Source organism: Amborella trichopoda, chromosome 1 (genome assembly GCF_054954075.1).
Source record: "Amborella trichopoda isolate Santa Cruz 75 chromosome 1, AtrichopodaSantaCruz75HAP2 v2.0, whole genome shotgun sequence".
In the NCBI taxonomy this organism is placed as follows: Eukaryota; Viridiplantae; Streptophyta; class Magnoliopsida; order Amborellales; family Amborellaceae; genus Amborella; species Amborella trichopoda.
The window spans coordinates 48,388,116-48,402,905 of NC_142336.1; the positions used below are offsets into that span (position 1 = coordinate 48,388,116).

The 14,790-nt window shown below is 35.9% G+C and overlaps 2 protein-coding genes across 2 annotated transcripts; both read left to right on the plus strand.

Moving 5' to 3' along the window:
* The first annotated feature begins 368 nt into the window (after nucleotides 1-368).
* LOC18442364 (uncharacterized) lies at nucleotides 369-3,891 on the plus strand. The gene is made up of 2 exons (XM_006852583.4): nucleotides 369-1,413; nucleotides 3,752-3,891. The coding sequence occupies exon 1, from the start codon at nucleotides 797-799 to the stop codon at nucleotides 1,370-1,372; it is 576 nt and encodes a 191-aa protein (XP_006852645.1). The 5' UTR covers nucleotides 369-796; the 3' UTR covers nucleotides 1,373-1,413; nucleotides 3,752-3,891.
* Nucleotides 3,892-12,362: 8,471 nt separating this feature from the next.
* Nucleotides 12,363-14,630, plus strand: WTF1 (Ubiquitin carboxyl-terminal hydrolase family protein). Its single transcript, XM_006852585.4, has one exon. It carries the CDS (start codon nucleotides 12,715-12,717, stop codon nucleotides 14,347-14,349), a length of 1,635 nt encoding a protein of 544 aa, XP_006852647.1. The 5' UTR covers nucleotides 12,363-12,714; the 3' UTR covers nucleotides 14,350-14,630.
* Nucleotides 14,631-14,790: the final 160 nt, after the last annotated feature.

A 14,790-nucleotide genomic window follows, 5' to 3' on the forward strand; every position in this document is an offset into this window, starting at 1 on the left:
AGAAAGTGTTGAAAAAATTTAAAAGGTACAAAAGAATAAAAATCTACTAAAATATGAAAAACATATAGAGAGTGATTAAAACAAAACATATTTAAATGAAATTGAAAATTAATAAAAAAATAGATTTCAACGAATCGATTTGTGTCTAAAGATATTTTTAAATTTTTTGAAAACAATATAAAAGTAAATATTAATGATCAAAGCAATTTATAATCTTTATCATAATGTAAAGAATATTAAAAAAATGTATTACAAATCAAATTTTTTATTTTTTTAAAATTTATATAAATATATTTTTTAAATTACCGATTGATCATCGAAACTGTTCCGATTTAACCGGACAGTTAGCAGTTAAATCACCCGACATTACAATCACGGTTCGTGAGCTCCCCACTAAGTTCCATTGCCATACACATGTGGAGCATGACCGACTTATGACACCACTCCCATGTCTGTCTCTAACGAGTGAGCAGTCCCACAGCTTCTCTCTATCCCATCCTCATGACCACATAAATTAACCTAAAGTTCACCCTCATTGTTTGTCAAAACCTCCCATTTATAAATTCAAAAGCTCCATTTTATTATGCTCTCTTCTCTCTCTCTACTCCCGGAAGATACCTTCCCTCCCTCTCTTCCTCACGCACAAAACCCCCTCTAAATCTCTCACTCTCTCTCTACAAAAGCCCCCTCTGAATCTCTCTCTGTAAAACTACTGCCATCGCCGTTTCGACAATTATCATCTTTAACTCAACCAAACGCCCATTTTCTCTCTCTAAAGATAAGGACACAGAGAGAAATGAAGCAGGCTCAGAGACCAGGCCCCAACCTCGCATCGTGCATAGTGGCCACCATTTTCCTCATCTTCCTCATCATCGTCCTCCTCATCCTCTTCTTCTCTCTTTTCAAGCCCAAGGACCCCCACATCACCGTCAACGCAATCCAGATCCCCGACTTCCACCTCTCCCCCACCCCCTCTCTCCCTAACGGCGCCGTCAACTTCACCTTCTCTCAATACGTCTCTGTCAAAAACCCTAACCGCTCCGTCTTCTCTCACTACGACAGCACCATCCAGTTAATCTACGCCGGCAACCAGGTGGGTTTCATGTTCATTCCCGCCGGGAAAATTGACGGAGGCCGAACGGTGTTCATGTCCGTCACGTTCTCCGTCCAGTCGTTTCCTTTTATGGCAAGCCAAGGCGGTGGCGAGTTTGGGGCCGTCGGATTGGAACCAAATTTGGCAGTAGATTCACGGATGGAGATTAAGGGGAGGGTGAGGGTGCTACACTTCTTTACACACCACGTTGAGTCGAGGACCACATGTCGCATTGTGATTGCTGTAAACGATGGGTCGGTACTCGGGTTTCACTGCTAGCGTTAGTGTGAAAAAGTTAAATCAGCGAATGAATTGAAACGGTAAACAGTTTCACTCTCTCTCTCTAACAGTTTCTCTCTCTACATCGATCTGATTTTGCTTCTCATTTGGGTGTGTGAGTGGCTCTCTCTATTCATTCGTTTTTTGTTATGTTTTCTTTAAGAGATTGCTTTTCTTCTCAGTTTTCTCCTATCTCTTTCTCCTTTATTTTTACTTTTTGATTTGCGGTTTCTTTTTGGAATGTTAAAGGGAGGAGCATTCAAAAAAATGGTAAGGAACATAGTTTTTCTCTTGGTTTTGGTTTTTATCCGTGCTTTCTTTTGATTTTTTTGGATATGAGATTTCATGGTAACAAGTCTTTTTGTTGGCTTTAAAAAAAGAAAAGAAAAAATTTATAGGAGGTTGTTGCGGTGGTAAAATGTAGAATTAAAGATACACCGCAAGTTGTTTTAATGTTGAAAAACCCTCGAATTGATCATCTAGACATCAGATCGGATGTATGAATATGAAAAAAAAAAAAGGATTTTGAGTATTAGTGCCAATACATTATTTAGCCCGTCTATTTTTTAGATTTTTATATGTTTATAGATCTAATTGATTTTAACTTCTTTTGAAGTTTAAAATTTTATAATTAAATATGAAAGTAGGTTTTGGGATAATCCTAAAAACTTTTTACATCAAAATTGTCTACGGTTGCAACCTCGTAGAAACCACAACCTTTAAGAAAAAAAAAAAAAAAAAAAAAGAGGAACTTGGGATGCTGGTTTTGGGAAGCTTTTTTTAACAAGAAAAGCAGATCATATGAGAGAGAAGGTGGGGAATCCTTAGCATACAAAAAGATTTTCTTTTTGTCAGTAAAATTATTGAGAGAATAGTGGCATCATCATTTTGTCAAAATTACTTTTCATCACGTTGGGATTAGAAAGGGTAAAGTGTTTGGTGAATCGGTCGACTAACCTGTAGAAGAGCGTCCCCTTCAAAATTCATCTTAAAGATGGATTTTGGCTCTAAAATTTTGAGATTTGTTAATTTAAAATAGAGCGGTGGTTGTGAATTGAGAAATTTTTACTCTGAAAAAATTAAAATTCTGTTTTAATATTTATTTTCCACCATTTATCTTGAAGCATAGTAAAAGTAATTTTTTTTTTACATCCATCTCTAAAAATAAGCGTACGAAAAGACACGTGTTTTGATTTGATGAGCGAGCTGAGGGATGTGGTCCAAGAGAGAGAAGTAAATTATATTTGAGAAATTTGCTATGTGGCATTGGGATTAGAGCTGGAGGTTGGAAAAGTGGAAGATTGAGGATGCATTTGTCTCATAAAGCAAAGAGACCTCAAAATCTTTTGAATTTTAAAAATTGGGGCACCCAGTGGGGATGGTTGCTTTTTTATTGAGAGAGGGATTTTTGGCTTGGCCTTCCTTCCTAAAAGTCAAGAATGACATGTGATCCCTTAGCTGTAATTCTTTCCCATCTGTTTTTTCCTTTGAATTTTAATCTATCCCTTTTCAAATTTCATTCATCCATTTGCTTTCATGTCACTGAGAGCGGTGACAGACTCATATTTTCCGGACACTTGCCGGATGAAAACAAAATAAAGCCTCCCCAAATCCTCGTTTGAAAAGCATTTCGGCAATAAAAATCTCTAGGATGGTTCTAAAATCAATTTTCAACACCAACAATAAAATTTGAAACTAAAAACATGGTACAGATAATGTAGATCTTTGAAACACGTATTTTTAGCGTAAAATGGACGGTCTAGATAATTTGTTACAATATATATTATTTTTAGATCTTGATTAATTTTTTTTCACAACTATAATATTCAACCCAAGATTATCAATGTAAGGGTTTTACAATGCTTGATTTGCAATGGAGTGTGGTTTGCATAGAGTTGAGGCTTCAATGAGTGTCAAGAAATGTGGTTTCAATATTGGAAATCTTTGTGATAGCCTTAACATATATTTTCATCTTTAATTATAAAATTTCAAACTTAAATACTAGTGTAGATTGAGCATATCTATGAAAACTTGAAAATCTTGAAAATTGACCGTCTAAAAAATGAATTACAAGATGCACTATTTACACAACTTGAAATCCATTTTTTTCTGATGTCCATGCATATTGATGTGGAGATGATCAATTTGAAGATATTTAGGCATCAAAATAACCTCTTCGGGTGAAACTTTTGGGGTGCCCTCTAATTTGATTGTTTATAACCTTGGCTGTATATAAATTTTCAATGAGTTACGAGGTAAGGTTTTCTTTATTTTGATAGGACTATCAAACCATTTTCTTATATGGATAAACGTGCACGTACAGTCTCATGTGGGTGTACTGTTATTATCAAGGAATTGATCTCTTTGGTGAATTTGCAGAACCTAATCCATGTTGTTGGAGAGACAGATGCCGAATTTCATCAAAGAAAGAGAGAGATATGCTTGAAATTTTGAAAAGAGAGGGTCCATGTTTTATGTTTTCCAAAAAGATTAGAGGCTCCCATAGGAGCATATCTCCCATCACACTCTCGGGTAAATTTTTGTCTAGCAGTATGATCCCAATTTTTCTAAGGAAGTACTCCCAAGTAATTTTTTTGCCCGAGGGAGTAAGTGTACACTATGATCTGGCTTTCTGAATGGATATTGTTGGCCTTCATTTTCAGCAATTTTTTGCCATTTTTTAAGCTGGAGGAATGTGTGACGACATGCGGAGTTTTCCTTTCATGCATATGTGTGAACTTGTGGAATGCTTCTAATCTTATATTCTTTAAGGAGGGTATATTATGAGATCATTTATTTTTAGTATAAGAAGGTCACAATTACTTTTAGTTATTGGATATAAAATCTAATAGATGAAAGTCTATCACAACCATTTAAAAAAATTTATTTTGGATTTTGTGCTAAATAATGACACATTTTCAACCACCCGATTGCAAATCTAACTGTCGATAATGATTGAGACCTCTTTTTATCAAAAGTAAATAGTCTCCTTGCATACATTTTTTAAGTATAATAACTTAAAAAGATTTGTTAACATTAAAAAAAAAAAAAAATTAATCTTAAAAGGAGCAATGCAATTGGCACCTAAATGAAAATAGTGGCTTAGCCCGTTTCAAGGTTCCCCTTCATTTAGGGTTGAATGTAAGCCAGCTTGGCCTACGTCCAGCCCTAGCCCCAATCCTTATAGGGCTAGCCTAAACTCTACTGGACCAAATTGCAGAGGTAATAGGCCAGGCCTAGCTCCAGCTTGCTTTGTTTGTTTCGGCCTATGAAATAAAAAGGGAAAAAAATAAAGGAAGAAAGTATTAGGATTTAAGAATCTTTTTAGATGCAGAAACAAGAATCCAAATGTTGGATTCCACCAAGATCATGTATTTATCTAGTTAGAAACAAAATAGGAGAGAGTACGTGCTATAATACAAGAAATAAAACATAAAATGCACTCCACAAGAATACAAAGATTTACGTGGTTCATCCCAAGAAGGCTACATCCATGGGCACGACGAACTGGAATCCACTATACCAATAAAAGTTACATCATATATTTTAAGACATAGAGTTACCTCTCTAACCCTCGACAAAACCAGTCGAGCTAACCTTTTTAGACCCAATCTCTTGATCGGCACCATTATCGATCTTTCATCTCTATTCCACAGCTAAACCACTGTCTATGAAGAGACTCATTTCTATTTCACAGTTAAATCGTTTTTCAAAAAGAGACACTTGATAGCAACCGGAATTTTCTGGCACTAAAAGGGAAAGCACCCAAAATCTTCATAGGCACCGCTTCTTTACAAGAAACAAGCTTCTCAATCTACAGGAGGTACATCCATGTGTTTCTCTCCATATGAAGCTTTCTTCTCTCAAAAGGAAGACCTCTCCTCTCATGCACAGGAGGCCCCTGCTTCTCTCTTTAGAGAATGCAACATTTCCTATGTGGTGACCCAAATAGAGTACACCTATTATTCTTTCTTTTATCCCATATATATAAGGTTAAGACTCCATACTAAATAGGAAATTTCCTATAGATGTTACATATATATAAAAAACCAAAAGATGTATCGTAGAGTCCTAATCTTTTTTTAATTTCTATTTTATTTAAGAAACTTATCATTATCAATCTCAATCCCACATAATATGAAATTTTTTTATGTGAGTGATTTTGGATTTCACTATATCCAATAGAAAGAGCATGGTAAGTCTAGTTGGATTGTGCCAGTGGCTCATACTAGTTTTTCAGAGCTGGGCCAATAGGGTAGAGCTAGGGTGCCAAGCCCATTGCTAGCACTACTTCTAGTTTCAAGCTTTATTGCCCATTTCTTTGAAATCGAGCGCCTTGCCATCACCAAACCCCATATCAATGAGCAATAAACACTATTTTCAAGAACTGATTCCTAATTTACTCAAAAAAAGGAATTTAAAAACTAATAAATCGTAATTTCGAAGGAAATAAAGCAATAAATATAAATTGTTAATGGGCAAAGTAGGACAGCACTGGAAAGAAGAGATCATAATCTAAGCTGGGATCAATCTGTTGGCCAATCAGGTTAAGCCAAATCCTAGTTGATGTGGTGCCAATAGATCAAGCACCAAAAACATAATGCCCAAGAACAATAATATATAATAGATTTGGAAAAACATATAAATAACAAGGACAAGTAAAATAAGAAATCATCAAACTACAACACAAGCAAAAGTAAAGGCACACACCAATTTACATGGTTCAACCAAAATGGGCTATATTTACAGACAAGGGGCAATAATGCATTCACTATTAATGAAATAAATTTACAAGTTTGTAGGACGTCATTATGACAAAAAAAACTCGAATTGATTTTTCCTACCACAATATCACCATCAATCGACTCATTTTTTCTTGTCGATAAATGCCTTCACTGTAAAGAATTATTGATGAAATACAACTCAATATAATGACACAACAAAGCTAGAATTTGTGCAAAACCTCCAATCTCTACCTCCTTAAAACGTCTCTACACTCTCATATGTTTTCTTTCTCTCTACAATCCACTTTTAAAAGGAAAATGCGATAGTGATTTTGCATCACATCCCAATACAAGCACCTCTTTTTTTTTAAAAAAAAAAAAGGAAAAAAAAAGAAGCATTAAAGTGCTTGAGCAAAGATTAAAATGGCTTAAAAGAAATCATGTATGTAGTGTAGCCTTAGAAGTCAATTATTTAGAAGAGACAATCAGGGTGGTGGATTGTTGGTGGTGCTTATGTGTTGTCGTTGGTATGATAATGGTATTGCAATTTCTTCTCTCTGTTTCCATGAAATATCATTTGGTATAACTTTTTTTTGGGGAAATTTATCAAACTGCACATGTAATTTAAACTACATAGTATCTTACCCACAATTTTTGAATTAATTTCAAAATACCCCTCATTCTTGATCAAATTTAAATTCCCATCAACACATCAAAATGGGTTTAGAAATTTATCAAAATACACCTAGAGTAAAACATTATGTAGTTCAAATATTGGGTGTATTTAATAATTTTCCCTTTTTTTAATGGTGATATTGTAGTATAGTATCACATTGCATTGTATCTAATCTTCGGTTATTTTCTAAGAACATGAACACATTAATGTTCCCATGACACAATAATTTTAAAAAAGAGAAAAATAATCAATGCAATTTTGGGGGAATTTTTTCTAAAAGTAATAGAAGTGTATTATTACGATTCACAGAATTACAAAAGGCATGATGTGATAAATCTTGATATCTCTCAATCAAACAAAGAACCGTAATCAAGCATGGTTTTAGAGCATAAGTAGTTTAGGGTGGTGGGGCATCACAATCACAACATGATGTCTTGAGTTGTATTATTGTCATATGCAGGGGATCTTTCTTTTTGTTGATCTAGTAAAAAAATCCAAACAAAGGGATAGTGATGAGAAGAGAATAGAAGAACCCACGACTCAAATTCTTGTTATTTTTTGTGGTAAACAATGGGACAAGCAGGAAGAGAAAAGAGAAAACCAACCACTGGGTTTCATATTATTTTATGGTGGTTCATCCCTCTTTAGCGCGTGGAGTCATTGGACAATGATGGCTTTTATGGCTATAGATTTCTATGGTCACATACCCATAGGTGTTACAGGGGAATAGTAATTCCGGATGGTAATGTTCATTTACTACATTGACAAAACCTCAAAACAACATATCACAAAGATTTTATAGGACCTGAATTTTTTAAAACATGTCTGGATTTACATTGTGATCAATTACAATAATGAAAAGAACATAGCACCCAAAACTATAGATCCTCATATTGATTTGTTGGACAGCTTAGAGCCTAGGTTAGAGTAACACAAATTTAAGGGATCTGTCAAAAGCATAGAATTGATACCCCCACCCTCAACAACCCATAATGTTGGGTATAAGAGGATACGGGTCTTCACTACTTAGGTCCACATTTAGTAGAATTAGGCATAGCGTTTTTAGTCCGCCATCTTTTTATAGTCATCCATCTATTACTTACTGACCTGAACCAGTAGATGTGCCACCAATGCCCTGTGAACCTTTTGGACTTGATCTCCACAGGCCAGAATACTGTCAGAAAAAACATAAAAAAATTTTTTGGAGGGAAATTCGTGGAAATGGCTCGTAAGATGATTAACATGTTTACGTATGCTAATGCATTACTGTTTAATTCTACATAATTATACTATTACTCTTAGATGGTATTTGCTATAACTGATGCAGGTCTAGGTTTTAAAGCTCCAACTGAGGTCTAGGTTTTAAAGCTCCAACTGTGAAGAACCTTGCAGGACCATGTTTAGAAGATGTTAATGATGTAGATAGTCATATTGCGTAGTTCATGGTATGCTGCCCAGGTATTGGAGTGTGCATCATGATAGATAATTAGAAGGACAAGCCCACTGGCGTCTTGTAAATTTCTTAATAAGTTCCACTGAGGTTATTTATCATTATAGCATTGACCTATCAAATAAAAAAAAGGACTGCAATATGCATGCACATGGATAAGATTGTAGATGAGGTAGGGGCTGAAAATGTGGTCCAAATAACGACTAACAATGCTGCAAATTACGGAAAAGCAGGGCAATTGCTAATGGAGAAAAAACTCAATATTTATTGGACTCCCTATGCTGCCCATTATATTAATTTAATACTTAAAAATGTGGGAAAGTTGAAGAGAATCTAAATTTGTATTGTAAAGTGCAAAATAATTGCAAGATTCATATATAAAAATATGTACCTCTACGCTTTATTAAAGGAATGTTGTAAGCAAGAGATTGTCAGGAAGTCCACTACTAAGTTCATCACGACATTCCTTATTATACCATCATTGTCATACAACAAGGCAATATTGAGGTCAAAGATAGAACCGGCAAGCGGTAGTTTAGTAGAAAAGCAATGAGTGAAAGTGGAAGGGAGGTTGAAAGTGTCCTTATCGATTGGAGGTTATTGGCTCGATGCAACCATGGTGTTTCTGTAACTGAATCACTAGTGCAAGTGTTAAGCTTACTTGACTCGGATGATAAACCAGCAATAAGTTTATTATTCGAGGCAATGACACATGCAAGGGAAGCGATAATTTAAAATAACATATGGACTTATGAGATTTTGGCGATTGTCGATTGTAGGTGGAGACATCAACTGCATTGTGAAATCCATGCGATGTGTAATTTATGATTCATTGCCACAATTTATTGTTCCATATCAACTATGAGTAAATTTGGCATAATTTATACTGTAATAAAAGATGTGTAGGGTTCTTTCTTGACCCTCAAAACTTGTACTCCAATGCCATCTTAGACGATTCGGATATAATGGAGGGGGCCATGAACTACATTTACAGGCTTGAGCCTGATTATGATACTCAATTGGAGTGTATGCAGCCGGTAAACCTTTAGCAATACGTGTTTGTAATAAAAAATTTAATTCAAAATAATGAATTGGATTACTACGTTGTACCAATTTTTGGTATTGCTCTTTGTAGCTTATTATGTACATGGAAAAAAGTGGTGAATTTTCATACAATAATGCGAAAAAAACAGTTGCAAAATTGCACCTAGGATAGTTATAATAGCTTAGTACACTACTATTTGTGGATTTTTAAAATTTATTATTTTTCTATTGTTAAGTATTGTCTATATTTGCACAATAGTGGACACTGCATGAAACTTGAATGAAGTAGTTACAAAAGACTATAGTCAGAGCATTGAGTCAAATTTGCACTTTATCGGGAAAAACTAAGGTACATTCCAGTGAATACATACTCCTAGGTGAAATAAGTTAAAGACTCAGACGCTGCATAATTTAGTGTACATCCGCTATAATTTTAAATTGAGAGAGACAAATAAAGAAGACACCCACATACTACACATTCATCAACCTTGATTACGTCTTTTGAAAGGAACTCGTCGATTAGTGAGTATCGCAAAAGACTGCAGTATTTAGACCATGATTTCCTTAGGGGAGAAGATACCAATATGGATGATAATGAAGACGTTACAACACCCAATGAAGGAGACATGACAAAGAACATGGACACCGATGATGAGGAGTACGCATATGATGAAGATGAGGATCATAATGACGAAGAGACAGATGGAGCAATGGAAAACGATTGGTAAGAGCCAGTTATGGAGTATTGTGAAGGGACACAACATGATACGATGCCCAATGTAGAGGTAGATGATGCACTGAGATTGGTATGTGAGGAAGTCCAAACATCGAGGCCTAGCAGCTACTTGGCAAGGGAGGGACAAAGCTGTAGCTGGCACCGTAACCACATTGTTGAGGATGACGATAATGTTGAAGCTGTTGATGGTCATAACACATACCTGGGAGGGGGAGAGCACAAAGGCTGGACAAGTCTAGGAGATTTTGGCCAAGGGAGTAACACGAAAAATATTCCTTACTGGCGATGGGGCACAACTACAGCACTACAAACTCCACCAGGGTGTACTCAGATTTTTTTTTGCACAGTAAACCCTGTGAACTTGATAGTGGGACACAAGAGTACCTCATCCCCCTAGCCACTCTCATTACTAGTAGCCAATATTAGTAGCACTTTGTAACTCTTTCTATTAAATTAGTGTATGCCAAATTCTAAATTATGTTGTATATTAATTTATATAAATTTTTTTAATTCTACTTTTTTAAGATAAATGTAGGTAATAACAAAATATACATAAAACTTACATATTTTTTTTGTTTTTTGGATTTTTGATCAATTTTTTTATTTTTATTTTTACTTGACTGAATCAGATCGGTTAACCATCTAGATTCCCATCCAACCGGAACCAGCCCATGGTCGGCCTAGTTCGATCTTTTGAATATTGATTTCTATTTCAAGTCTTCATAGATCAACCATAGTTGCACATTTTTGGAGCTTCAATTTCCACATTAATGGTTGGAAATAGTATCGTGCATCACAAAGTTTGTTGGTATAGAAATTGCAATTTTCACCGGAATTTTGAGGCACAACCATATGAATCTATGATCTGCAAAAACTACAAAATTTAAATCAATGACTAGGAGATACTTAAGTGAAACAATCTTTTTAACATAACCACTTTATCCATAAGCTAGTTGATATGCCCACATATATATATATTTAGGTGGTATTACCTTGTGTAATGAATGCTGTCTTTAGTTAAAAAAAGTAAATATTAAGGGTGCTTTACATATTTCAATGCAGTTCTAGGTATATTCTAGTCATATGAATGTCGATGATCCATTGGGCATTGATCCATTGTGTCATAAGTGTCTCTCACCGTTCAAATAATGGCTGGAAGGTGAGGAAAGCTGCCGTTCATGTTATGTCATCTAATAGACTTACGTGGGTCCAATCGCTCTTCGTGTACCGTCAGTTCATTTATTGGACGCTGATAAAACATAAAACAAATATTTTATGGAACAAAGTACGCTGTATGCTTCTTGTATGCTAGCAGAATAGAAGAAATATATTATTTTTTATGAGCAAAATACTACCTGCGGGAGAATATTGTGTAGCTACTCCCTCGTTCAAAACACCAATTTAGGAGGATATTTTTAGATTATAATTTTAAGAAACATATAAAAATTACTGAATAGATATTTATAAAAGAAAAAAAGTTGGATTTTTAGTTTTGTGATACTTAGATCTAGCCCTTCAAAAATTGGACGGTTTTTATTCAATCTTGATGCATTATTATTATTTTTTATAGTTTATAAAGAATTTACTTTGGATTTATATTTTGGGAAAATGGCAAAACCCCCAAAATGGACTTTTTAGGTACTTTACCCATCAACATTTCCTCGCAAATACCCTCATACAAAAATTAGTTTTTGAACAAAAATACCCTTCCCTCATAATAAATTATTTTTATTGGAGAGGGCGGTCCGACATTTTGCACAGGTGGTCCAACGATAATGCGTTTCATAGTGGCAGTCGGGCGTTTCATGGTGGCGGTTTGGCGATTAGTTTTTATGGGAATGGCCGGTCCAGCGTTTCATGGTGGCGGTTCGCGATTATTTTTTACTGGAATGGACGGTCTGACGTTTTGAAGTTGCGGTTTGACATTTTGAATGGGCAGTCCGACATTTTGAAGTAGTTGTTCGTATTTTGAAGTGAGCAGTCCGGCATACAAGTGCAGTCCCGCATTTCCTTTTATTGGGATCCAAAAATGATTTGTTATATGAGAGAATGATATTTTTGTTAAAAAAAAATTTAACTTTTTCTATAAGGGTATTTGCTAGGAAACATGATTTTTTATGGGAAGTTGGTAGGAAAAATTGGGTTGGGGGTAAAATGCGTAAAAAATCCATTTTGGGAGGTTTTAACAAATTTTCCTTGTTGTTTTTGCTGAGATTATTTATAAATTATATCCCAAAATTTAAGATCTAATGGTTTTACCTAAGGGACAGTATAGTCCCGAGTTAGTAGGAAATCTTTTGGCATTCCCCACTTTCGTAGAGTGAAGTGTCGTAAATTTGGGTTTAGATATCTTCCTCTTCGACGAGCCGGTCGGGTATCTTTCCTCCACTGGAAAGCCCTAGTCTCGGTTCTGAAATTCTTTTGCAGTTGTTCAAATCCTCTCTCTCTCTCTCTCTCTCTCTCTCTGCGCGTGTATAAGTGTGATTTTCAAGCTCTTCTCTTGAAACCCAAATTCAAATATGGTTCTGGTTTGAAGGATAAAGAGTAGAAGATCTCTCTCACTGTAAATGGAGATTTTCATTCCTTCTGCTTCAAAACCAATTCAAATACTTAGCTCTGCAATGAAAGGATAGGGCTATACGAGTTTGAAAGAGTAGAGCTCTCTCTCTCTCTCCTTTGTATTTTCTTTAGGGATTGTTCCTTTTAGTGAGCATGGACATTAGACTAAGCTTTTCTGCAACAAAACCCTTATCTTCCACCCATTATTCGATGCTTCTTCCATCCTCTTCTCTCTCTACATTCAAAACCCACCCTTTTCCTCCCCTTAAAACCCAACTTCCCATCCATTTTAGACTTACCCAAAATCTCTTTCTAGGCCAGGAGCTTGTTCTCCATGCAACCCAATTGGAATGGATTCATAGGAAGAAAACACAATCAGTCATTTCTCCTATTCAAGCTGTGGTTAAGAGGCGAAAGGAACTCCCTTTTGATAACATGATTCAGAGAGACAAGAAACTCAAACTGGTCTTAAAAATCAGAAGCATTCTTGTTAGCCAACCTGATAGAACTATGTCTCTTAAAGCCCTAGGAAGGTATAGAAGGGACTTGGGTCTCACCAAAAAGCGTCGTTTTATCGCGTTACTTAGACGATTTCCTGCTGTTTTCGAGATTGTTGAAGAAGGGGTTTATTCCTTGAAATTTAGATTGACCGCAGAAGCTGAAAAAGTTTATTTGGAGGAACTAAAGATTAGAAATGAGATGGAAGGAACGTTAGTGACTAAATTGAGGAAATTATTGATGATGTCTTTGGAAAAGAGGATTCTTTTGGAGAAACTTGCACATTTAAGGACTGATCTTGGGCTTCCTTTGGATTTTAGAAACACTATTTGTCATCGGTATCCTCAATATTTTAGAGTTGTTCCAACTGAGCGAGGACCCGCACTTGAATTGACACACTGGGACCCTGAACTTGCAGTTTCTGCAGCTGAACTTAGTTTCGAAGAAAATCAGGCTAGAGAGAGGGAGGAAGCAAATCTCATAATTGATAGGCCTTTGAAATTCAACAGAGTGAATCTGCCAAAGGGTCTCAATCTTTCAAGGAGTGAGATGAGAAAGATTTCCAAATTCAGGGACCTTCCTTATATCTCTCCTTACTCGGATTTCACGAATTTGAGGGCAGGTACACCTGAGAAAGAGAAACATGCTTCTGGGGTTGTTCATGAAATTCTCAGTTTAACAGTTGAGAAGAGGACTTTGGTTGATCATGTCACTCATTTTAGGGAAGAATTCAGGTTCTCTCAACAACTTAGGGGCATGCTTATAAGGCATCCTGATATGTTTTATGTGTCTTTGAAGGGGGATAGAGATTCGGTTTTCCTTAGAGAAGCCTATAGGAATTCTCAGTTGTTGGATAAGGATAGGCTTTTGATTGTAAAGGAGAAGTTCAGGTCTCTTGTTGCAGTGCCTCGTTTCCCGAGAAGGCCTATGCCTGAGTCTGGCATGGATGATGGGGATGATGGTCATGGAGATGGGTTAAGAGAAGAGACAAATAGAGCCGAAGATGGAAGTGAGTGGTCGGATATTGATGATTTCCTAACTGATGGATTTGATGATGATGGTGATGGTGATGGTGATGGTGATGGTGATGGTGATGATGATGATGATGAGGATGAATGGGATGATGATGATGATGATGAAGGTGACGAGATGCCTCCTGACTTTGAAGACAGTGAAAGTATTAGTCTTGGAGAGAGAAATAAACTTAAAGATGTTGAGGTATCAAGAAAGAATGAAGAGAAAGTGCTTGTTCCTGTGTTCCCTGATGGTAGACCAAGGGAACGCTGGTGAGAACAATTTTCAAGCATCCTTAATTTTGGCACTGAGGTTTATCATGAAGAGAGAGCGATAGTTCCCTGAAGAGGCATATGAATACTTTTGAAAGGGAAGAAAATCTGGTGCTTTGATAAATTTTCTTGAGTTTGAAGCCCTATGCTTCCTTTGAAAGAAGGCATATCACTTCTAGAAGCAATTTTCAGTTGGGACTGATATGGAGTTGTTGGATATAACCTTAATGTATCATATGCTATTCTTCCTATGAGGCTATAATTATGCTCAATCTATTATGAAAATCTGCTCTTAATCCAGTAAGTTTAATTTTATGTTCTCTTGGTGTTTGTTTTCTTTCCTGCTCTTTCTTCTGTTGCATAAGCAAATTGACTGCTGTAGATTATGTCTGATGGTGACCATCCAATATCAGTTCTTTCTGCCAGCCTTGTAAAACTTTCATTT